Source organism: Acomys minous (assembly GCF_964271855.1).
Source record: "Acomys minous genome assembly, chromosome: 20".
NCBI lineage: Eukaryota > Metazoa > Chordata > Mammalia > Rodentia > Muridae > Acomys > Acomys minous.
The window spans coordinates 1,495,001-1,518,219 of NC_140502.1; the positions used below are offsets into that span (position 1 = coordinate 1,495,001).

Genomic DNA, 23,219 nt, shown 5'->3' on the forward strand with positions numbered 1-23,219 from the left:
TACAGCCAGTCTAGTGCAGCACAGGCTAGCCCACAGCCAGTCCAGTGCAGCACAGGCTAGCTCAGAGCCAGTCTAGCGCAGCACAGGCTTGCCCACAGGCCAGTCTAGTGGGGGGGGGCATTTTCTCAGTTGAGGTTCCCCCTTCCAAAATAACTCAAGCCGGTGCCATGTCATAAAGTCACTGGCTGATAGGAAACATGCCCTTGAGCTTTGGAAATTCCCAGAGAACTCACAGGGAAAATTACCGTGGGGGCAAGTCAAATCTTTCCTCTAGGAAGACTATTTCATTCCATCACTCCAAGAAAACCCAATATAATTTACTATTTCTCTTTCCAAAAGGGACTATACTTTAGTCTCTCTTGCTTTTGTTCTTTTTGTGTGTGTGTGAGAGACGAAGTCTTATTATGTAGCCCAGGATAGCCTAGAACTTGTGATCCTCCCGTCTCAGCGCCTCAGCTGAGAATCACACCCAGCCACCTAGCCCAGCAAGAAAATGTTATTTTTAGATTTCTGCTTTCAGTTTTTCCAGGTGCTTGGTAATGTGGAGTGGTGGTGGGGGGGGGGGGGGGGAGTGTGGCTCAAGAAAGCCAGCTAAGCTCTCTCAGCATTGAGATAGGTCCTCAGATAGAAGCATTGCTTTTATTTGTAAAGTCTGCCTTTCCTTTGTTTGTTTTCCAAGACAGGGTTTCTCTGTGCGCCAGACATCTGCGGACTCTCGGAACATTGCATCTGTATCTTTCAGGCCTCCCACGAGTTGTAAATCAGCCATCACACAAGTCACAGATGCAGCCTGGCTAGACTCAGTGAGTCATTCCTAAGGAATGCAATATACTTCGTGAGAAACAGAAAATTGAGAGTGGAAAAACCTAGCACATACGACCCTGATCACATTACCAAAGTCAGCCTCACTGGAGATGCCACAGCGTGTCACTCACCTGGGACTGACGTGGAAGGCACCTCGCCTCTGAGGCGGGCCCACCCATGGCTCGGGAGAAGCACACCATACAACTGAGAGTTTTATAAAACACTTGCCAGCCTCCCCCACCTGCAGCCTGGTCTACAAAGCAAGTCCAGGACAGCCAAGGCTGCGCACACAGGGAAACTCTGTCTCAAAAAACCAAAGCAAAGCAAACAAGCAAACAAGTGGCAACTCAGAGAAAATCAAGACCACTTGCAAAGTCTGACCAAACTGCTTTAGCTCTGGCTGCTTGGTCCCCACTGTGAAACACTTTCCCTGAGGGCCTCAAACCAGGTGAGGGACACACAGGGATTTTCTGTACGATATTTACAACTTTTACATGTTATCTAATATTCTCCAAAATGAAATGTTTTTTTCCCCCTTCCAGAGCCTGCAGCCTGTACTGCAGTGTGCAGTGGGGGCGGGGAGTGGCCTGGGAGCAGGGCTTCCGGTCCCAAGAGAAAGATGGTCCTTGATATCCAAGGACCAGGTGGCACTGTGCATGGTCACTGGCCCTCCTCTGAGGACTCCGAGGAGATGCAGTCCTCTTCCTCTCTCTCCGGCTTCCTAGGTCTGCCTCCTTATTTTTGCTTCCCTCTGGTCGGCCGAGGTCTTTGGTGTTGTGTGGCACTTCACTGTGCTCCTTCTGGGGCGGTTTCCACAGCCTGCCCCAGGCTCGCTTCTCAGTCCTGTCCTCTTCCTGTTTGGAGGCCCAGGGCTCGCCCTGCCCATCTTCCCTCTCTATGGGGCAGAAGGGGTGACTGGTTGGGATGGCCTCTTAGAGCTGCTCCAACACCAGAAATAGCCCTACCTCGGGAGTCCCAATTCGATATGTTTAATACTGGGGACACCGTGATGCAATTCCTGCACTCTGGGGGCTGACGCATGAGGATCTCCGAGTTGAGGTACAATCTGGGATACGTAGTTTCTGAGCAGCCTGAGGTACGCGCGGAGACAATCCTAGCTTTAAAAAACAAACAAACACGGCCAGGCGTAATGGCGCACACCTGGGAGGCAGAGGCGGGCAGATTACTGTGAGTTCGAGGCCAGCCTGGACTACAAAGCGACTCCAGGGCAGCGAAGGCTACACAGACAGACCCTGTCTCGAAAAAAACCTTAAAAACAAACAAACAAACAAACAAAACCAGAAAAACTGGGTGGGATTGGAGAGTAGGCGGAGCAGGGTGGTTAAGAGCAGGGAACTGGCTGCTCTTGCTGATGGTCACAACCATCCTTAACTCCAGATCCAAAGAACCTGACGCCCTCTACTGGCCACTGTGGGTATTGCATGAACATAGTTCATGGACACACATGCACGTAAAAAACCGTCCACACACATAGCAATATGATAAAATAGTTCCTGTCAGCCTTCTACAGGGCACTTAGTGGAAGGTGAGAGCACCACTTGGGGTACAAGAAATGGGCTTGTCTTCCCCTGTTGTGGGAAGAAAGGGATGCAGGACTCCCGAGTTCACAGAATTTGAAAACACAAAAGGCGAAGGGCTGGGCCACCCGTGTACTTCCGTTTCTATGAAATGAAGATTTCACGAGTATAATGCAATGTTCTCACGTGCCAGTCCTGCCACCGAAGGGAAAAACAGAGGGGGAGGGGCAGTCAGCAAGCTGGGAAACAGAAACCAGCCTCAGCACAAAAAAGTGTCCTACCCAGCCTGCCAGGATATGGGGACTAGAAACCACCTAGCAAGCGCTTCTGGACTGCTGGGGTCAAGGAAGGACCGGCTCCCTAGCCTAGGCTGTAGCCAGTAAAGAACCACCCGGCTGCACATGGCTGGCGCCCAGCCTGGGACAGGGATACGTCAGCTAACCTGTAGAGAATGGTCCATCTCAGGAGAATGGCAGTGCACTGTGGCGTCTGCTTCCGTTCCTGCCTCAGGGCTCCTGCCCCGACTTTCCTTTATGATGGACCTTGGGCTGTAAGCCCCTCTCCTGGTTGCTTTTGGTCACCGGTGTTTTCTCACAGCAGGAGAAAGCAAACTAAGACACAGGCACGAGGGCGTGTGCAAGTGCATTTTCTTCCCTGGCTCCCTTCTCACAACAACTTACAGAGAGGACATGGGGGGGGAGTTGGGGAGGGGGGACCCAGACACGCCAGTGCCTTTAGACTCAAGGATGTATGTCTAGGAAAAGAAAGGTCAGTGACAGTGGGTTCCTGGCATTGGAGGAAAGGTTCCTCTGGGTCTGAGAGACTCAAACATCAAGGCCAAGAGAGTCCTGCATCACACAGAGGCTATAGGCACACCACACAGGAGCAACGGGGCCTTATAAACTCCGCACACAGGGCACACGCGCGTGGCAGGTACTATCTTGCTCACCAGATCGTTCTTCCACGCGCGCCCAAAATTTTCACATGCATGTTGGAGGCTTGAAATGTCCTACGCAGCCCAGGCTACGACCTCTGTGACCTCTCCAGGCCCCTGCCTCCCGAGGGCAGGGATCGCAGGCCTGAACCTGTGAGGACACCCTCACTCACCGACAGCTAAGCCCGGTGGGCCGCCGACCAAGCCGCCGACGAAGGCCATGGCCCCCACCACCACGGCTCCCCTTCCAGAGTGCTTGACGGCCGCCTTCATCTTCCTCTCCTGGGAAATGGAGCACAGGAGCTTCATGATGTCGTCTACCATGACGGGCATCTCGGAAGACCTAAAAAGATGATGGGGGGGGGGGAGGGAGAGGGAAAGGGAGAGGGAGGGGGAGAGAGAGAGAGAGAGAGAGAGAGAGAGAGAGAGATGGGTTTGTGTTTGCAAAAAAAAAAATGTGGGCCTGGAGAGATGGCTCAGCGGTTAAGAGCACTGGCTGCTCTTCCAGAGGTCCTGAGTTCAAGTCCTAGGAACCACATGGTGACTCACAACCATCTATTATGAGATCTGGTTCCCTCTTTTGGCCTGCAGGTGTACATGCAGGCAGAACACTATATATGTAATAAATAAATAAATAAATCTTTTTTAAAAAATGTGTATGCAAGTTTTCAGCTGCATGTATGCCTGTGCACCACACACATGTACAGCACCCTCAGAGGCCAGTGATCCCCTGGAACTGGAGTTACAGACAATTGTGAGATACCATGTGGGTGCTGGGAATCGAACCTGTGGAAGGACAGCCAGTGCTGTAAAGCTATGAGAGATCTCTCCAGTGCCTGTTTTAAGGGAGGGAGGTCTTTTCTTTCTTTCTTTCTTTCTTTCTTTCTTTCTTTCTTTCTTTCTTTCTTTTTCTTTTTTGGTTTTTCGAGACAAGGTTTCTCTGTCCTGAAACTCACTCTGTCCTTGAACCCATAGAGATCCGCCTGCCTCTGCCTCCCGAGTGCTGGGATTACAGGTGTGGGCCACTGTGCCGGACCAAGATAAAGTCTTGCTATGTACTTCAGACCAATCAGTCTACACTTAGAATCATTTTGTCTCAGGCTTTTGAGGGCTGGGATAACAGGCGAGCACCACCACACCACACACCATGCCCTGTAGGGTGAGCTGGAGTGAGCTTACAGTATTCTGACCCAAATGTAACCACAGTCCAGCACTTTAGGACGAGTCCTCACCCTCTGCAAAGAAGGGTTGCTTGGTCCTGCACGTGCCACACAGGCACGCAGCCCTCCCCGTGTGGTTCTCTGAAGGACAGGCTGGGCATGAGCTAATAAGCAAATGGAGGCAGCCGAGGGCATGAAAGGCCCCTCCTGCCCTCTGATTACCTTTAGACATGTGACAAACGAGAAAGCAGGCTCAGCCTCAGGCGTTGCCAACCCCCTCGCAAACTAAGCCTGACCTGTCTTATAGCAACATTGTTTCAAGTGTCTCACGCAACCTTCTACATATAAAGCCTGGCAGGAGCAGGAAATTCAAAACTACATCGCCTCTTGCATGTGACAAGGTATCTGAGCCAAACCAGAAAGGAGGGGAAAGGACAAGACTCTGAGGCCACTCTGGCATTTGCCTGCTGGGTAACCGGGAGCCAACAGTCAGATACTTAGCCTTAAGATGGGGTAAAAACAGGGTTGAGAGAGTGGGGACTGACTCTGACATGAACTCTGGTGCCTCATATTTGACCACCTCCCCTTGGTGAGGTGGCCTAATGGCACTCCAGAGAAAGAATAAGCAGGCTACCAAGATAAGACCCTGATAGGCTGTGTCCCCCTCAGTCACAGACATAGGGGAGGGGAAAAGGATGAAAGCAGGAGGGAGGGAGGAACGGGAGGATACTAGTGATGGGATAACAACTGAGTTGTAATCTGAGTAAATTAAGTAAATAATAATAATAATAATAATAATAATAATAATAATAATAATAATAATAGCGGTGGAAAAAAAACAGGGCTGAAAATGCAGTTCTTTATGGTAGACCATATGTCTGGCATGAACAATGCTCAAAAAAAGATACGGAGAGAAAGCACTTACAGGTTGGTCCCTTGTAAAGGGTAACTAGGAGGAATGCAGAGTGGCTGACTGAGAAGAGCCCGTGGCACTGCAGACCCAGCAGGGACATTACAGCTAGGTATGGGCAGCGCAGGGCTCTGCTCTCAGTATGCAGGAAGCTAACGCAGGAGTCCATGGCCAGCCTGGGCTAAATACCTAGACTTTCTACCAAAATAATGATTAGATAGCTAGTTAGTTAGTTAGTTAGTTAGTTAGTTAGTTAGTTAAGAAAACCAGGAACTAACAAGATGAAACAGTCACAGAATAAAATCAATCAAAGATCCCCAGAGGCTTGGTGCTTGGCATGGTGGCTCTTAGACACAATTTTGGGAAATAGAAGAAAGGTCAGGCTGAATCTAAGGCCAGCCTGGGCTACTGAGGGAGATCCAGGCTTGCCTGCACTACAGAGTGAGACCCTGCCTCAAAACTAGAGACTTCCAGGGGTTTGCCACGATACATGAAATGATAAGACATCCCTGAAGGACAACGGCCTTAAGAGCAATTTATTAGGACCAGTCTTGCTGGCCGGGAAGTGACAGAGCAGCATAGCCACAGGGGAGGTGCTCTGTGCCCCTCAGAGGGACTGAAGGGCGAGGACAGCCCACACGCTGACAGGCCACCTCATAAGGGCTGGTGAGAAAAAGCCCCAGAGCTGATACTCCTGGAAGACTTGGCCTCTCTCCCACCTCCTGCTCCCGTGAGGCCAGCATCAGTCCGCTAAGGGAACTTGCTGTGAGAGTCAAGTAACTCCCTCAAGGCTACTGTCCACAGCCTTAGGTTATGCTGCTCTTTGGCTGGCCGGTTTCTCTATGCCCAAGAATTATGCAGAATTAGAATCTCTTAATGTCAAAATTTCCTCGTGGCTCGGGGAGTCCTGAGCCCTTACAAGGAACCCACGGAGCCGCCATGTTGTCGCAAAGGCTATTTTTAAGGACATCTGGGTACTCCCAGGAGGAAGAGTGGGTACTCCGGCCACTTCAGATGTCCCCCCTTTTATCACCCCCGGCCCCCTTTTGAGACTTCTTTACTTGCAATGTCACCCGGGCTAGCCTGGAACTCAGGGTCCTTCAGAGTCGGCCTCCCAAGCCCTGGCATGACAGAGGCTGCGCCCTAACCTCTGACTTCCTTACGTGTCTTGACAAACTTTAGATGAATGCCTTCATCTCAATCCCGTAAAGTAGCTAAACCACTTCCCGGTGCAGCTTTGGTGCACACCAAGCCCTTTGTTTAATCTGTCATTCACACGGGGAGCGGGGGTGGGGGTGGGAGAGTCAGGTGCAGCCCAGGTCGCAGAGCACAAGGCTTGTGTCATTCTGCTTCTGAGGCCAGCTTCAGCACCAACTCGCGGGTACCACCCCACAGGTGAAGTCTCTGCAAGAAACTGTTTTCTCCTAATGAGACGATACACGTGAACAGGGCAGAACAGAGATGCATATAGTAGCGCGTGCCCCCCTCCCCCCAATGAGGAATACATTCTGAGGCTCCAGTAGATGCCCGAAAACATGATCCATCTGCCCGGCCTCCCAGCACTGGTTTCTTTGCATTGTAACCCCCTGAGCGTACGGAGCCATGATTAAGTAAAAGGAGGTTACGTGAGCTCACCACACTACTTAGAATAAAATGCCTAACTAGGTAGAACAGCTCGTGTGACTAAAACTCGTGAATTCTTTATTTCTGAAGTCTCTGACTTACTACTTGGCTGTGGGCGGCTGGAACTACAGAAGGTAAAACTGTGGACAAGGAGAGCTGACGAGTGTAACCCACCCAATTCACCCTTGATTATCTGCTGGGAGGCACCTCCAAAGCTGCCCCGAGTAACTTCAAGTCAACACACACACACACACACACACACACACGTCATTCCCAATCTCCAACTAGCCCAGGCAAGCCTGAGTTCAATCGAGTCGTGAGGGAGAGGCAAAGGAGGAGGCTGCAGAGCTAACAGGGACCTCTATGTTCGTTATGGCAATATTAGACAAGGTCAGGATTGCAGTCCCAGTGTGAAGGGAGAGACTCGAAACAGGAAGAGAGTGTAGAACAGACCCCTGGCCAGAAGTCACTGTCCTGCTCCCCACTCTGGAATTTAGACTCCATGCAGCGCTCTGTCCTCTGTAAGGTTCACCACGCCCCCTGCCCCCTCCCCGCCCACGCAAAGTTGCTTTTTAATTACTTGACTGTTGGTATTTAAAAGTAAGAAGATTTCCAGGGAGCGTTGGCACACCCCTGTAACCTCAGCAGGAGGAACTGCCAGATCAAGACCAGGCTGGGTTACAGAGTGAGACCCTGTCTCGAAGTAACAGCAACAATAAAAACCTTACACATATCTTAAATTTTCCTGATTTTTCTTGGAAGATCAGAGGGAGGCCTCGGTGCTTGGTTCACTACACAGTTCGCAGACTGGGCTGGCCAGCGGCTGACAGCCCGCGCACGTGCACTCAGCAGCGCCGATGCCCTCTGATCCGGCCTCCACGCCCCGTATCTACTTACTTAGCAGAACGCTTCTCAACCACAGCTCCAACTAATCTGGCCTCCTAAGCCCCTAACATCCCCTTCCTGGCCGTCTCTACACTCATGCTCCGGCTCACGGCCGTGGGAGCCGCCTCACCGCGCAGGCGCACAACCATGCACCCAGGCTGCCTCTGGCTGCTGCGTGGTGCGCGGGTCCCAGCTCCAACCTCGGCGGCGCCACAGCTTAGGCCTGTCGGTGTTGCAGTGCCTGGCACCGCGGGGTCCCCGATCGGCTTCCCCGCGCACACCTTTACCGTGCAGGAGGAGTCTGGGGCCTCCGCGGCACTGAGGCCGGCTCCGCTCCGGCTCTGCCCGCTCCGCAGGGGCGCTCGCAGCCCAGCACCGCCCCGGCCCCGCCCTCCCACCTTCCGGCTCGGCTGCCCTTCCGGGTCGCGGCACTCCGGGTCCTCACCGGTCGGGGTCCCCCCCAAGATGGGCCAAGCCTGGGGAAGGATCCCGAGGGCGTGTTGTGACGTCCCTTCTTCCCTGCCGCGCCCCAACATCTGGTTCACTGGCACCGCGGCCGTGGCTAGGAAACTGTGGCCGTGCGACAATGGGGAGCATCCAGAGGGGACTTTGTGTCTTAAGGATCCACTGCCTCCCGACCCCCGCCCAGCCACCCCGCCCAGTGCCCAACCTCAGGTCCAGGATCCGGGGTCGTTCCTGGAAGGTTCTCCCCCAGCACCCTATGCGCTGGGTCTGTGGCCTGCAGGACCCCTTTCCCCAGGGCTCTGGGCGTGGGAGATGCTGCAGGGGGTTGAGCTGCAAGTGCTGGAGGGCAACGGTTAATTGACACGCGTGGCCTGCGTGGGGCGCCCAGAGACTGGCCGAGCTCTCCCTAGGGCCAAGGGAGCCAACTCCACTTGCAGGGCAGAGTGAGGAGAGCCCAGAGTATCAGACAAACCCAGAGAGGCCCGCCCCCCACTACTGACCCCAGGGACTCTAGGGCTGGCCTGGAAACTATGCCAAATCTGAAAGAAGCTTCTGGAAGCTCTCTCAATACTGTGAACTTTAACCCCCGAGTGAAGTCTTGTTGAATAGACAGTTATCTAGATAAACTAGATTCAGAGGAGCTGGGCTAGCCAATGCCACCCAATTAGGGAATGTGGCGAGCAGAGTCCACTCTAGGTCCATGTGACTCCTAGTGTGCTCTTCCTGGGGCCAGGGATGGGGGTGGGGGGTGCTGCCGGCCTACAGATGACTGTCCACGCAACGTTATATTGTTTGTGCTCTTTCCTGCCTTCTTGTGAGAAAGCTTCGGAATCCTTTTAATGCCAAGATTCTCCTGGCTGGAGTGGAAAATTCTGTCCGTTTTCGAATAAGAGCTTTTGCTTGGGATTTGGGTGACTTTCAAGAACCAAAGTTAACAGAGGCTAAGAATAGATCAGGGGGCTCTTTCACAGTCTGCCTACGCTAAGTGAGGCGCTTCAGTGTCCTCCCGCGGGCAGCACCCTCTGGTGGCACTTTAGAGAACTGGACTCTCCCGCTGTCTCCGTTGCCTAAGGATAGATAGTAACAGATGCAGGTTAGAGATGCTGGGAGCAAGAAAGAAAAAAAGTTCAGGAGCTGGAGAGGCGTCTCAGAGGTTAAGAGCACTGTCTGCTCTTCCAGAGGTCCTGAGTTCAATTCCCAGCAACCACATGGTGGCTCACAACCATCTATACCCTCCTCTGGCATGCATGTGTACATGGACATAAAAAAAAAACTTCATATAAATAAATAACAATTAAGAAAGAAAGAAAGAAAGAAAGAAAGAAAGAAAGAAAGAAAGAAAAGCTCAGTGGAGAGTAGAGACTTGGCTATAAGACAGTCACACAAATGCTGAATGAAGTCATAAAGTGATCATGCCGAGGGCTAGAAGTGTCATAAAAACAGTCCACTAGCAGCAAAGGCCGTCTGTGAAGGCAGCACACAGTAGGGCTAGGTGGTGCACAACCATAGTCCCATCCCTCGGAGGTCTGAGGCAGAAGGAGCAATAGTTTGAGACTAGCTGCCAGGTGTGGTGGTGCACACTTTTTAAAAAATATTTTATTTAATTTTAATTTATGTGTGTTGGTGTGAGTGTGTCAGATCTTGTAGTTACAGACAGTTGTAAGCTGCCATGTGGGTACTGGGAATTGAACCCTGGTCCTTTGGAAGAACAGGCAGTGCTCTTAACCACTGAGCCATCTCCCTAGCCCCCAGTGGTGCACACTTTTAATCTCAGCACTTGCGGGGAGGGCTGGGGGGAAGCAAGCAGATCTCTTGAGTTTGGGGCCAGCCTGGGCTGCATATGGAGACCCTGTCTCAACCCTCCTCATCCCAAATTCAAACATTGAAAGCTGTTGGTAGTCGGCCTTGGGATGGTGACTAATAGCCTCCTATAAGAGGCTCCTCCATCTGTGAGGTGCTTGGCCTCACTAGACATGGAACCTGCTGGTACCTTAATCTTGGACAATCTGCTGTTCATAAATCTCGTATCCTTGCTATTTTGTTTACAGCAGCTTGAAGAGACTGAAACACACTCCCCAGCCTGCAGGAAAGACTCCTTGCTGTCCCTCAGCTTCTGGTAAAGTAACCAGTCTTCAGTGACCTTTGGCTTGTAGTGTTAATCTTCTCTGTTGCTGCATGGCATTCGTGTGTGTGTGTGTGTGTGTGTGTGTGTGTGTGTGTGTGTATGTGTGTGTGTTATGAGTGTATCTAGTGGATGCATGTGAGTGTGTAGGTTGGGTGCACCTATGTGTGTAGGGTCTATGTATCTGGTGCATGCATGTGAGAATGCAGGTTGGTATACCTGTATGTGTTTGTGTGTGTGTCATGTGTGTATCTGGTGCACACGTGAGTGTGTAGGTAGGTGCACCTATGTGTGTACAGTCTATGTATCTGCTGCATGCATGTGAGAGTGCAGGTTGGTTTGCATGTGCGTGTGTGTGTGTGTTCTGTGCATCTGGTGCATGTACCTGTGTGTGTATGTGTGTTTGTGTGTGTGTGTGTTATATATGTGTCTAGTGCATTCAGGTGAGTGTGTAGGTTGGTGCACCAACGTGTGTTCCTGGCTCTTTACCTGGGTGTCAAAGACTCAAACTTGGGTCCCCATGCTTGCACAGAAAGCACTTAGCCATGAGGCTGTCTCCTCATTCCCCTATGACACAAGTCATGGTAGCCAAGAGCCTACCTCATTTTTACATGATTACATTCATAAAGACCCTACTTTCAAATAAGGTTAGGTACATGGTGACAGATTTTAGGACCCATGCCTTTGCAGGACAATAACAGTTCCAGCTGGTAGCCCACACGCGTTCATATGTTTGAGTACCTGGTCTCCAGTTGGCAGAGCTGTTTTGAGAAGTAATCTTGTTGATGGAGGTGTGTCACTCCGGGTGGGCTCTGCGATTTCAAAAGACTGGTAACGGGGGCTGGAGAGCTGGCTCAGTGGTTAAGAGTACTGTCTGCTCTTCCAAAGGTCCCGGGTTCAATTCCCAGCACCCACATGACAGCTCACAACTGTCTGTAACTCCAAGATCTGACACCTTCACACCAATGCACATAAATTAAAACTAAATAAAAAAATATTTAAAAAAAAAAAAAAAGACTGGTAACATGCCCAGCGTGCTCTCTGCTTCCTGTTTGCAGACCAAAATATGAGCCCTCGGAGGCTGGAAGAACGGCTCGGTGGTTACGAGCACTCCCTGCTTTTCCAGAGGACCTGAGTTTAGTCCTCAGCCCGCACATTCACTTCACTACCACCTTTAGCTCCACCTTCAAGGGGATCCTAGGCCTCTGGCCTCCACTGACAACACACACACTTAAAAATTAATAAAATTAATAAAAATAAGTAATAAAAAAAAAGGTGTGAGCTTCCAGCTGCTGCTCCACTAATCTGTCACCACGCCTTCACTCTGCCATCACAAACTCCAACCTCTGGGGCAGTATGCCCAATTCAACCCTGCCCTTTATAAGTAGCTTTGGTCATGATGTTTTATCAAAACAACAGGAAAAACAAAATAACCCATAAACACCAGGTGCTCACCAACCACCAGCCGGGAGTGTCAGCTGTGAGCACGTGCCTGACAGATGCATGTCTGTCTGCTCCGTGGCGGGGCACAAATGCAATCCTCAGGCCAGGCCTAAGCCAAGCTTGACGTATGTAGGTACATATGTGAGGGCCATTGACGCTTTAGTGTGGGGAGATCTCGACTCTGAAAGTGCTGCCTCAAGCCGAGATACTTGGGGAGCGACGGCAATCTCACCTTGGGCTCCATCGCTCTTCTTCTGAGGGTTAATTCATCCGCCGGGTTTCTGTAGACAGTAATCACATCCCTTTTGTCAGAATTTAGTGTCAGTCCGCATGTTTGCCGTGGCGGTTCCTGCACTGTCATCACGGCTGGGTTCTTGTCCCTCCCTCCCTGCACAGCCATGGCTCCCTGGACCGTCGTCGTCATCACCGCGAAATCCCCTCCAGGCCCGTCAAGTGCCAACTTACCCAAGGTGGGACACTAAAAATCATTAGCGGAGGAGAGGGAGATGTCTTGCAGGCTCTCTAACTCCTCGTCGCTTTCTAATTCATATCACTTGTCCCCCAAAGTCACATTTAAAAAGAAACAGCAAAGCTCAGTGGCAACCCAAGTGCAAACACAGCTTCTAGACAAAGCTGGCTCCCAATCCATCCCTCCTGGCCTCAAGTATGAAATGATGGCAAGGACCCAGGTCCTCAACAACGTGGACTCATTGTGACAATTAAAGAAGAAAAGAGACAGAAAGTGCTGTATCCACTAAGAACAGGACACTGGCCGAACCACTGTGCTGGCAGCGACTGGGGTCTACGAGGCATCCCGAGGATTGAAAGGGAGAATTTACAGATGAACTGGACTGAGCTCCGTTGCACCCTAAATCTGCCCGATGAAGGAATACACAGTGCCAGGCAGTAGTGGTGTGCACTGGTTGTCTCAGCATCTGAAGGACCGAGGCAATAGGATCATTACAGCTCGGTGGCCAGCCTGAGCTACATGGCAAGATCCTGTCTCAGAGAGATGGCACACGCAGGGGTAGCTGCTCTCCAGGGGGCCTGGTTCACGCAGCAGCGGCCACATGGCAGCTCGCTGTAACTCTAGTTTGAGGGGAACCTGGTGCCCTCTTCTGGCCTCTCTGGGTACCAGGCACACCAGTGGTGCACAGACATACATTCAGGCAAAATACCCACTTACATAAAATAAACCTTAAATCTAAAATAAGAACCATATTCTAGGAAAGTGAAAAGGACACTATTCGGGACAAACGGCATCAGGACATCACAGGTGCCAGAGAGGATAATGTGGTGCATGGGGGCCAAGTGAGCAAAATGCCATGAAACAGCTCCTCATACAACATGTACATGCTAGTAAATTTGTTATTGTTTAGGGAGGTGGCGACAGGGTCTCACTACGTAGCCTCGGCTGGCCTCGAACTCACTACAGAGACCACGGTGGCCTTGAATTTGTGGTAATTCTTCTGCTTCTTCCTCCCAAGTGCTGAGATTACAATCATGCAACACCATACCCAGCTAGTAATTTTTAAAAATAATTTATTAAACTTTATTATGTGCACTGGCGTCAGATCCCTTGGAACCCGAATTACAGACAGTTGTGAGCTGCCATTGTGGGTGCTGGGAATTGAACCTATGTCTTTTGGAAGAGCAACCAGTGCTCTTAACCACTGAGCTATCTCTACAGCCCCCTAATTTTTTTTTTAAAGAATGGAAAAAGAATTAGTCCCTACTTCAAACCCCACTAATACATTTTAGCTTTCCAAATATGGTGTAGAGCTGACTCCTGGATGAGCCCCAGGGAAGGTGTCACAGATGCCCTGAGGGGCCTTTGGAAGAGTACAATGCCATGAAAGAGTAGGGGGTGGGGACCACCCACCTTGCCTTCTTCTCAGAGGGTGCAGGAGAGTTTCACACTTGAAAGACTTATTTCTAGTCTGAGAACAATGAGTTTCAACGGTTCTGTTGAACATGCAACTCTCAGACAAGTATTTCTATAATTACCCTGGTATGGTTATGATACAGTCTCTGGAACAATGGGACTTTTATTGTATTGCTATGTCTGTGATAATAGATGTTTTATTACAGAAAATTATGGTAGAGTCACTCTTACGAGTCTGAAGTTATTCTTTCGAATTGCTCGTAGGATGGAAATCCAGCCCTCCCCCCCCTTTTTTTTTCCCCAAGTAGTTTTACTTTAATGCTGCACTGGATGCTTTTTTTTTTTTTTAAACCCTAGTTGGCTGAAGCCTTTCTTCAACGTCAGGATGTTTTCTTTCGCTTTAAGCCCACATCGTGGAGTCACGGTGGCACTTACTTGATCGTCATCCTGGCCAGTACGCTTTAAATTTTCTTTCATCTAGTGACTATCGGAGAGACAGCTTAGCAAGTGAGAACACTTTCTGCTCTTATAGAGTAACTGGGCTCAACGTCTAACACACACACGGCAGCTCACAGTCACCTGCAGCCTCCGTTCCCGAGATCCGATGCCCCTTTCTGACATCCTTGGGTACCAGGCATGAAGACAGTGCACAGACATACATGCAGGTGAAACACGCCTATGCATAAAATAAAAAATTAAAATTTTTTTAGTTCATGTAGATCTGTTATATGCATCTGCACTGTGTGTGTGGTGCTGATGGGAATATCTGTGTGTATGCGTCTATATTAAGGCTTATCTTTATTATTTAAGTTACATGCAGGTCTGTGTGTCTGCAGGTGGGTATGTGCACGTGACTACAGGTGCCTGAGGCCAGAAGGAGGTGTCATGTCTCCTAGAACTGCAGTTACAAACAATTGTAAGCAGGCATGTAGGCGCTGGGGAATTGAACTCAGGTCCTCTGAGAGAGCAGTCAGGGCTTTCAGCCAGTGAGCCATGTGGGCTTAGATTTTTTTTTTTTCAGAAACCTACTTTATTTAGGGTTCTTAAACACGTCAACCTTACTTCTAACCCACTGACCAGAGGGAGGGGAGAGAGAATGCTAATAGGAAAAGGGGGTCACGGACCTGTTCAGTTGCGGTTCCTTGGGCCAATACCACTCTGCGTTGTTAGGACACCAATAGTCCAGTCCAATAGCCAACACCATCCAGCAGGAACAGCAAGCTCCACCGAGTCAGCGGAAGTGGCTGGCCGGAAGCAGCCAGCCTATCATGAGAAGTTCTAGAGAAAGTTTCTCTCTGCAAAATGAAGACCAGCGAAGTCCAGCAAAATGCTGTGCAGCAATGACCTGACCTGCGGGGTTCGACTAAAACTCGGGAGGGAGGTCACCTGTTGAAAAATGCAAGATGAAAAGAAGGAGAGCAAGTCTGATTGATCAAACTCTCAAACTTTATTAGTCAGGCAGCAGCTTTTATAAGGCAGAAGGCAGGGGAGCATGTTGCTATAGCAACCCAGCTGCAGGCTTTTCTCAAAACACAGGGAATTCCAGGCAGGGTCATAATGTCCTGCCACACAGGGTATCTGGCTCCGTCTTTGTCCAGTCTAACTGCTAAACCATAACAGGGTCGCTCCATCTCTATCTGTCTTTAGTCTAACTGCCGATCCACAACAGGGTCAGGTAGTTTCTGGTGAAAGGCAAGCTCTGGGAAAAACAGAGACTTAAAGGTGCAGGCTCTGACAAGATGGCTGAACATTGGCCATATGGCCTATTATCCCCAACACAGCAATGCAAGCAGCATCCTCCCACCATCCATGGGGCTGTACTTTACTCCTTCCAGCACAACATCATGTGAAACAACTGAGTTGTTGTGGCTCATTTACTAGTGTGGCCTAATAATGCTTATCATTAGGCCTATAATCTTTATTACGGCAGTATTTTCTTTCTTTCTTTCCCTTTTTTTTTGGTTTTTTGAGAAAAGGTCTCTCTGTGTTAGCCTTGGCTGTCTTGGAGTCACTTTGTAGACCAGGCTGGCCTCGAACTCACATCGATCCGCCTGCCTCTGCCTCCCAAGTGCTGGGATTACAGGAGTGTGCCACCACGCCGGGCTAACGGCAGTATTTTCTAACCTGCTGGCAATCAATCAAGACACAGACACCTGTTGGGTTTTAAAATAGCCTTTGTCAACCTGGGGCAGGGCAGATATTAATCCTGTAAACTACTTCCCATAGTGGGGGAGGTATCCCGCACCTGTCCCAATCCCATGCCATCTGCTTCTGATAATTTCTATCAAGCTACCTCCCATCCGTAATCCCAAAAACTTGCTAATGTTCTTCATCTGGGCCAAATCTCCATCCATGCCAGCCATGTGCTTCTCCTCCACCTAACCCACGGGGCAGCCTTCTTCCCCTCCTTTCCTCTGGTCTCTTCTCCTCTCAAGATTCTCTGTCTCCCAAAGCCTGGGAACCTTAGCCACACCCATCCCATTTGCCCTGCCCAGGTGTGATGGCCTTTTATTGGTCAAACGGGTTAGGCTCTTTGGCCGGGTACAAGGTGGGGCACAGAGACAGCAAGCAGTGATTCACATGAAAATACATCAGACCAACCTCCAACACTGAGTCTTCAAAGAAACCAGAAACTTCCACTTGAGAGCCATCTCTCTAGCCTCTGTGTGTGTGTGTGTGGGGGGGGGTTTGTTGTTGGTTTGTTTTTTTTTTTTTTTTTGAGACAGGGTTTCTCTGTGTAGCCTTGGCTGTCCTGGACTCGCTTTGTAGACCAGGCTGGCCTCGAACTCACAGAGATCTGCTTGTCTCTGCCTCCCAAGTCCTGTTTACGTGTGCTATTTTTTGAGGCATAAACTCCACAAGTAACCCATGCTGGCCTTGAACTTATGATTTTTCTGCCTCCACCTCTCAAATTCTGGATTCACATCCAACACTCTGTGTAAACTCAAAGGAATTGCTAAAGAGATCGCCACACTTACAGTAATTGAAAGCAAAGAGTTGTATTTGAGAAGGAAAATGTATTTTTTAGAGACAACAGATAAAAAGAACTGTCAAAGGTGCTCTCGAGCTTGGGGAAAAACTGGGGCTGGGGATTTAAGCTGCAATTTGGAGGCAGGGCTTATTAGCATACTGCCCCTAGTCTGCCTAGCAACCTATGATGTCATTGCCGGCCTGCCACTAGGAGTACCCCTACCCAGGAGTATAAAAAGGGCAAGCCTACCGTGTGTGTGTGTGTGTGTGTGTGTGTGTGTGTGTGTGTGTGTGTGTGTGTGTGCGCGCGCGAGCGCGCGCGTAGGGCTCCCCCTTCCTTCTCCTCCCATGCTTTATAATAGATCTTTTTTTTTTTTACTGTCCTAAATTGTTTATTGGGCATGAATTTTACAAACATTACGTATATTAGCGGTAAGAGTGGAGCTGGAGAGTATTGCATCTTCTCCAGGCTGCACGGCGAGAGCCACCAATAGTGTGGTGGAACTTGTGACCCTTTCCAAGGCCTCGGCTCTTGCAGCCAGCAGATGTCAGCCCACGCATCTCTCTGTGTTTGTGGACTGGCTTGGTGATCCACTGGGTGTCAGGATTTCTTCTGATAGCTTTATGGAATGGATCAATGAGGATAACCTCAAAAAATTTATATGTGGAATCTTCCACCAACCCAGTAAAAATTCAGGACGCTCAGAGCCACACAATGGCGTCCAGCTCTCTCCTCAGCAACAGACTGAAGGCTTCGTGCAAAGTTTAGCTGTTTAACACCATGGTGGACAGGCTTGCCATAAGTTGCACCCTTAGGAACTGGGCGTTTGCTGCCACCATGGTGGACACGAATCCTGTAAATGACATAACCTTGCTTGGCCTTGTATCCCAGCCTTCACGCCTTATCGGGCTGAGTGGGGCGGGGAGCCCTGTGCATCTCGGAGAGCTGTCGGTTCTGCCAGCAGCAGACCCTCAGAAGGAAGCGCATCACGTCGGACTGCTTCTTCCTCCATAGCTCTTGGATGTATTCATATGCACCCATCTTGGCTCACCTGATGGCCGCCGCCAGAGGAAAGGTTATAATAAATCTTATACCATGTATGTTGTGTGGATCATATTTCATATTTAAAAGGTTTCCTTGCCTAGATGAATGTGTTTGTCCATCTTTCTGGTCACTGTGACAAAAATATATGAGAAAGACAATGTAAAAAAAAAAAGGTTTGTTTGTGACCATGGTTTCGGAGGGTACAACTACATCACTTAGCCCAGTGTCCTTGGGTCACACATCACAGTGAGCTGAGTCTATGTCAGACGCTGATCTTCAGGCCCTGCTTAACAAGGGGCAGATGGAAAAGCAATAGGGGCCAGGGCCCTCAGGACCACGTCTCCCATCTGTGTTTGCCATACACTGCTTCCTAATGATGCCATTAAGGGACTGGTCCACTGAGTGGGTCAGAGTCCTGAGAATAAATTATTTCTGAGAAGATCATCACAGACACTCCCAGAAGTGTGCCTCATTAATTCTAACACCCCAGGTCATCAGGTCTGCCTGTCCCTCCTCCCTCCTCCTCTTCCTCTTCCTCTTCCTCCTCCTCCTCCTCCTCCTCCTCCTCCTCCTTCTTCTTCTTCTTCTTCTTCTTCTTCTTCTTCTTCTTCTCTCTCTCTCTCTCTCTCTCTCTCTCTCTCTCTCTCTCTCTCTCTCTCTCTCTCTCTGTCCCCACATTCTCACTATACAGCTATACAGCCCTGGCTAGGATCTCACTATGTAGAACAGGAGGTGCTCAAACTCGCAGACATCCTCCTGCCTCTGCCTTCACAGTACGGGGATTAACGGCGTGTGCTGTGGCACACCCTCTCCCCACACTGGTCTTGTGAGACAGAATCTCACTATGTAGCATAAACTATCTTTGAGCTCATGATCCTCCTGCCTCAGCCTCCCCAGGGCTAAGAATACCAACGCGAGCCCCCTGGCCCTACTTTGCAGTATGGTCTGAATAAAAATAAAATTTAAATCCATTTGTGCTAAGACTGAGGTGCTATTTTCTGCCACATGTGCACTTCTTTGGTCATTAATAATAGGGAAACTAGAGGCTTGAGTTATCCATCCTGGGCACAGGCTGGCACACCATGCCGCACTCAAGCTGACAATTAAAACAAACCACCACAGATAGCAATGGTTTCAGGTCTCCTTGGGAAAGGAAAACCCTGACATCCTGGAGTGCACACCCAGCTTTTCAGCCATTCATCCTTCCCACAAGAGAATAAGGTCTATGGAAAGTCCCAGAATATCTGCCCACATCAGTAATACGCCCTGAGCAGCTGTCTCTCACCTTATGCTATTCACACACTGTCCCCTGCTGAACACACAAATATGGGGGGGGGGTGAGGTGTGCGTGTGAATGTTGGTGCCTTTGACGCGTGAGCGCGCGCACGTGCGCACACGTGTGGAAAAGCCTCCAAAGCTCCAGGAGCCGAAGTTATAGGCCATTACCTTATGTGGGTGCTAGGAATCAGGCTCAGGTCACCTGATCTCTGTGCCCCGGGGAAGGCTTTTTAAGCTGCACAGAGAATGTAAGAAAGGGTATCCATTGTCACATTGGTAAGAACAGAATCAAAGCAGAGGGCAGGGCTGCCCTTTGAAGCTTCCGAAAAGAAGGCACTTCCGGAATTTTCAAGCCGCTCTTCTGAGGCCACATCTGGAGCTGGGTCTCTGAGGCGATTACATAAGTGAACCAACAGCTGTTAAGGTCATCTCGATGTGACTGGCAGGGGCGCTCCCCGCCCTCCCTGACCCCCCCACCCCCACTCTGCCGCGACCCTGCTCAATACTCCTCACTGTTAACACTCCCCCAGGCCACCTCAGGTTCTGCACTGGAAACCCTCTCACATCAAAGCCAACCCCATGTGCCTGTCCCTCTGCAACAGGGCGGCTTTCGTGTGGAAGATCACCTTTGGGTCTGGAATTCAGGGGCGCCCCCGGTTCCTTTGTGGGGCAGGGTACCTCTTTGTTGGGTGCCAGGCCTAACCCCACTGACTTCTCTGAGGCCCAAGTCCTCTCCTAGGCTCACATTGTTCCGGGGTGGCGGGGACACACACTGCTGCTCTGCCGGGGGTGGGGGGTGGGGCGAGGGGGACCGCGGGAGGTGCGGGGGTGGGGTGGGGTGGGGGTCGTGGAGACCGATCTGTGTTAGGCAGATCCTCAGAATAGCTGCAGAAACCTACCATTTGCACAATGGTAGCAGAGCGACTTGCAACCAGGCGATAGACAATGGGCGCGCAGGAAGGAGGGGTCCTGTGCCCAGGGACGCCCCACACAGGTGCGCCCCGCTCTCTCTATCTCGGCCTCTAAAACAAAAGCCGCGTGTGGCATCTGTTGCGGGGGCTACAGGCACAGCACCCGCTCCACACAGAGGAGCCAGAGAAACAAAGGGCCCAGCCTGGTTGTCGGAGGGTGGGGGTGGGGGGCGGGGGACAATTATACACCCAGGAAATCGTGTCTATGGATTTGAAGCGAATGGGGACCGAGCTCCCAAACAATGCCTGTCGTTTGCACCGAGCTGCTTTCTGCTAAGTTTCAGCTTGTCATTTGCATGCCGTTTCAATGACATTAATGAATCACGGCCGGGGTTTTTTGTTTTGTTTACACGAAATAAAAATTTTCCTGTCCTTTATCACTGAGATAACCACCCGGCCTGGATGCATGGGCGAGACAGACAGAGAGCAGCTTCCTTTCTCCTGGGCTGACGTGCAGAGCCCATTCCTCTGCGTGTCCTGAACTTCAGCCCTCGAGCTCTCCAGAACTTCTTTGCTGCAGGGACAGCAAAGGGTCGGGGTGGTGGAGGTGGGGGTGGGGTGGTGGTGGTGGATGCGTATAGCTGGAAATCAGCGGGGGCGCAGGGGCCTCTCTGGGAGTTAAATACTCAAAACAGACTGCTACGAAGGACTGGTGTTGTAAGTTTTTGAAAAAAATAAATAAATAAAAATTAAAATTAAAAGTTTCTGAAAAGCTCATGTTTTTTTCAGACTTAAATGCCCGAACTTCAAAATGTCCCGCAGCCTCTCAAAAAAAAATTTTTGTTGTTGTTGTTTGTTTGTTTGTTTGTTTTAAGCAGGAGTAGCTGGGGGAACAGTACTCGGGCCTTGTAGTTCAGAGTCAGAGCAGCCTGCCTCTCTCTCTAAAAGCTGCCCCTCTCCCCTTTCAGGTCTGGAGTCCTCTCTCTGCTCAGTGTCTGGCTGGAAGGACCAGGTACGCTGGGGCTTCCTGGGGTGAGTTCCCAAGGGATTGCTTATAAGAGTGCTTGCTGAGACAGACCTTCAGCACACTTTTACCTGCAGAAGCCTGAGCCAGCTGAAGCTCACAGTACAGTCCAGAAGCTTCCGGGTGGGAAATGTTCACACCTGGTAGTGGTGGTGGTGGTGGCTCTCTTCTTCTTCTTCTTCTTCTTCTTCTTCTTCTTCTTCTTCTTCTTCTTCTTCTTCTTCTTCTTCTTCTTCCTCCTCCTCCTCCTCCTCCTCCTCCTCCTCCTCTTCCTCCTCCTCCTCTTCTTTCTCTTCCTCCTTTTCCCCTCCTCCACCTACTGGAGGTCCTACTAGGGATAGAGCTCAGTGGTAGACACTCACCCATCACTCACAAGGCTTTAGGTCAATCCCCAGAACTAAAAAACAAAACAACAACAACCACAACCCCAGCTGCTTGGGGAAGCCAGAGTCTCTGCCTACCACTGGACCTCCAACTAAGCTCTGCTTACTGGCTCAGCCTCCATCTCAGTTCCACAGTCACCCAGGAGTCCTGTTTCCCATAGCCACTGTCAGCAAGATGTTTATCTATTACTGGCCCTCAGCAGGGCTTGGTGGCTGACACTGGTGCCTCACATTCTACATGGATGAAGCAATGGGAACAAAGGTTTGCTCTAACCAAGCAAGCCATGCCCTTCCTCCCTAGAGGTCAAGAACGTCCAAAGTGGAAAATTTTATATAGGCAGGTGCTTTACTCACAGAGTCCCTCACTGGGGGATTCTAGGCAGGGGCTCTACCACTGAGCCACACCCCAGCCCCTCACTGGGGGATTCTAGGCAGTGCTCTACCATTGAGCCATGCCCCAGCCCCTCACTGGGGGATTCTAGGCAGGGGCTCTACCACTGAGCTATACTCTGAGCTTTTTGCTTTTCATTCTGAAGCGAGGTCTAAGTTACCCAGACTAGCCTTGAATTCATGTTACCCAACCATTCCTAGAACTCGAAATCCCCCTGCCTTCTGTAGCTGAGATTAGAGGCTTGGAAGACCAGGCTAGGAAACTGTCTAGTTTTTGGTGCTGTTTTTCATGCCAGCTACATATCGGCTATTCATTCATCTCCTCGTGGCTAAAGGATAAAAACATTTTTTTGTTTTGTTTTGTTTTTTGAGACAGGGTTTCTTTGTGTAGCCTTGGTTGTCCTGGACTCAACTTTGTAGACCAGGCTGGCCTCGAACTCACAGTGATCCGCCTGCCTCTGCCTCCTGAGTGCTGGGATTAAAGGCGTGAGCCACCACGCACGGCTGGGATAAAACCATTTTGTTTTGACCATTTTGTTAAGGTTCTCTAGAGAATAGAACGAACAGAATGGATCTACATATATATAAGGAGAATTTCTTTTCAGAGTGGTTTGTAGGCTGCAGTCCAGCTAGTCCAACAATGGCTGTCTTCTATAGGAAACTCCAAGAATCTCAAAGTTCAGTCCACAAGACTGAATTTCCCAACAGGTTCACAGTATCATCAGAACCCTGAAGAAGTGGGTTCTGATGCCAGTGAAGCAAGAGCAAGGGCAAGCAAGCGGACAAAGAGCAAGCACAAGCAAGCGGACAAAGAGCAAGCACTTCCTCCTTCCGTGTCCATGAGAAAGTGTGGCCCAGATTTAAGGCATCATGCCCAGCTGAAAAGAAACCTCTTTTTTGTTTTTTTGTTTGTTTGTTTCGAGACAGGGTCTCTCTGTGAGGCCTTGGCTGTCCTGGACTCACTTTGTAGACCAGGCTGGCCTTGAACTCACAGTGATCCACCTGCCTCTGCCTCCCAGGGGCTGGGATTAAAGGCGTGCGCCAACACACCAGGCAAGAAACCTCTTTTTTGTTTTATTTATCTTACTTGCTGTATCTCACCTGTATCTTTCTTTGGTTTCTATTGCTGTGGTAAGTACCATGACCAAATAAAATGCAAGTCGAGAAGGGAAGGGTTTATTTCACCTTCGCGCTTACAGTCCAGGGCAGAGGACATCGGGGCAGAAACTCAAGACAGGAACCTGGAGGCAGGAACTGAAGCTGGAACCATGAATGGGGGTGCTGCTTGCTGGCTTGCTCCCCATGGCTTTCTCAGCCTGCCTTCTTAAACAATCCAGGGCCACCTGCCCAGAGATGGCACCACCCACAGTGATGTGTGTCCTCCCACACAAGTCATTAGTCAAGAATATGCCTTGTGGGAAGGAGAAACGGGTGGGTCTCTGTGAGTTC

The 23,219-nt window shown here is 50.3% G+C and overlaps 1 protein-coding gene and 1 pseudogene across 5 annotated transcripts in view; both read right to left on the reverse strand.

The window, feature by feature from the left end:
* LOC311591330 (protein C19orf12 homolog) overlaps positions 1-8,742 on the reverse strand; it is a 10,627-nt gene extending 1,885 nt beyond the window's left edge. Inside the window, exons 1-2 of one of the 4 annotated variants that reach the window (XM_084770857.1) lie at positions 8,525-8,742; positions 3,450-3,619 (exon numbers count right to left, since the gene is read on the reverse strand). In XM_084770857.1, the coding sequence (XP_084626983.1) occupies positions 3,450-3,609 (160 nt within the window). In that variant the 5' untranslated portion in view covers positions 3,610-3,619; positions 8,525-8,742. The other 3 variants (XM_084770855.1, XM_084770856.1, XM_084770854.1) reach the window with 3 other exon arrangements.
* Positions 8,743-17,104: 8,362 nt separating this feature from the next.
* LOC311591199 (large ribosomal subunit protein eL15-like) lies at positions 17,105-17,810 on the reverse strand (annotated as a pseudogene). Its single transcript has one exon. The product of its transcript is annotated as a large ribosomal subunit protein eL15-like (transcript).
* Positions 17,811-23,219: the final 5,409 nt, after the last annotated feature.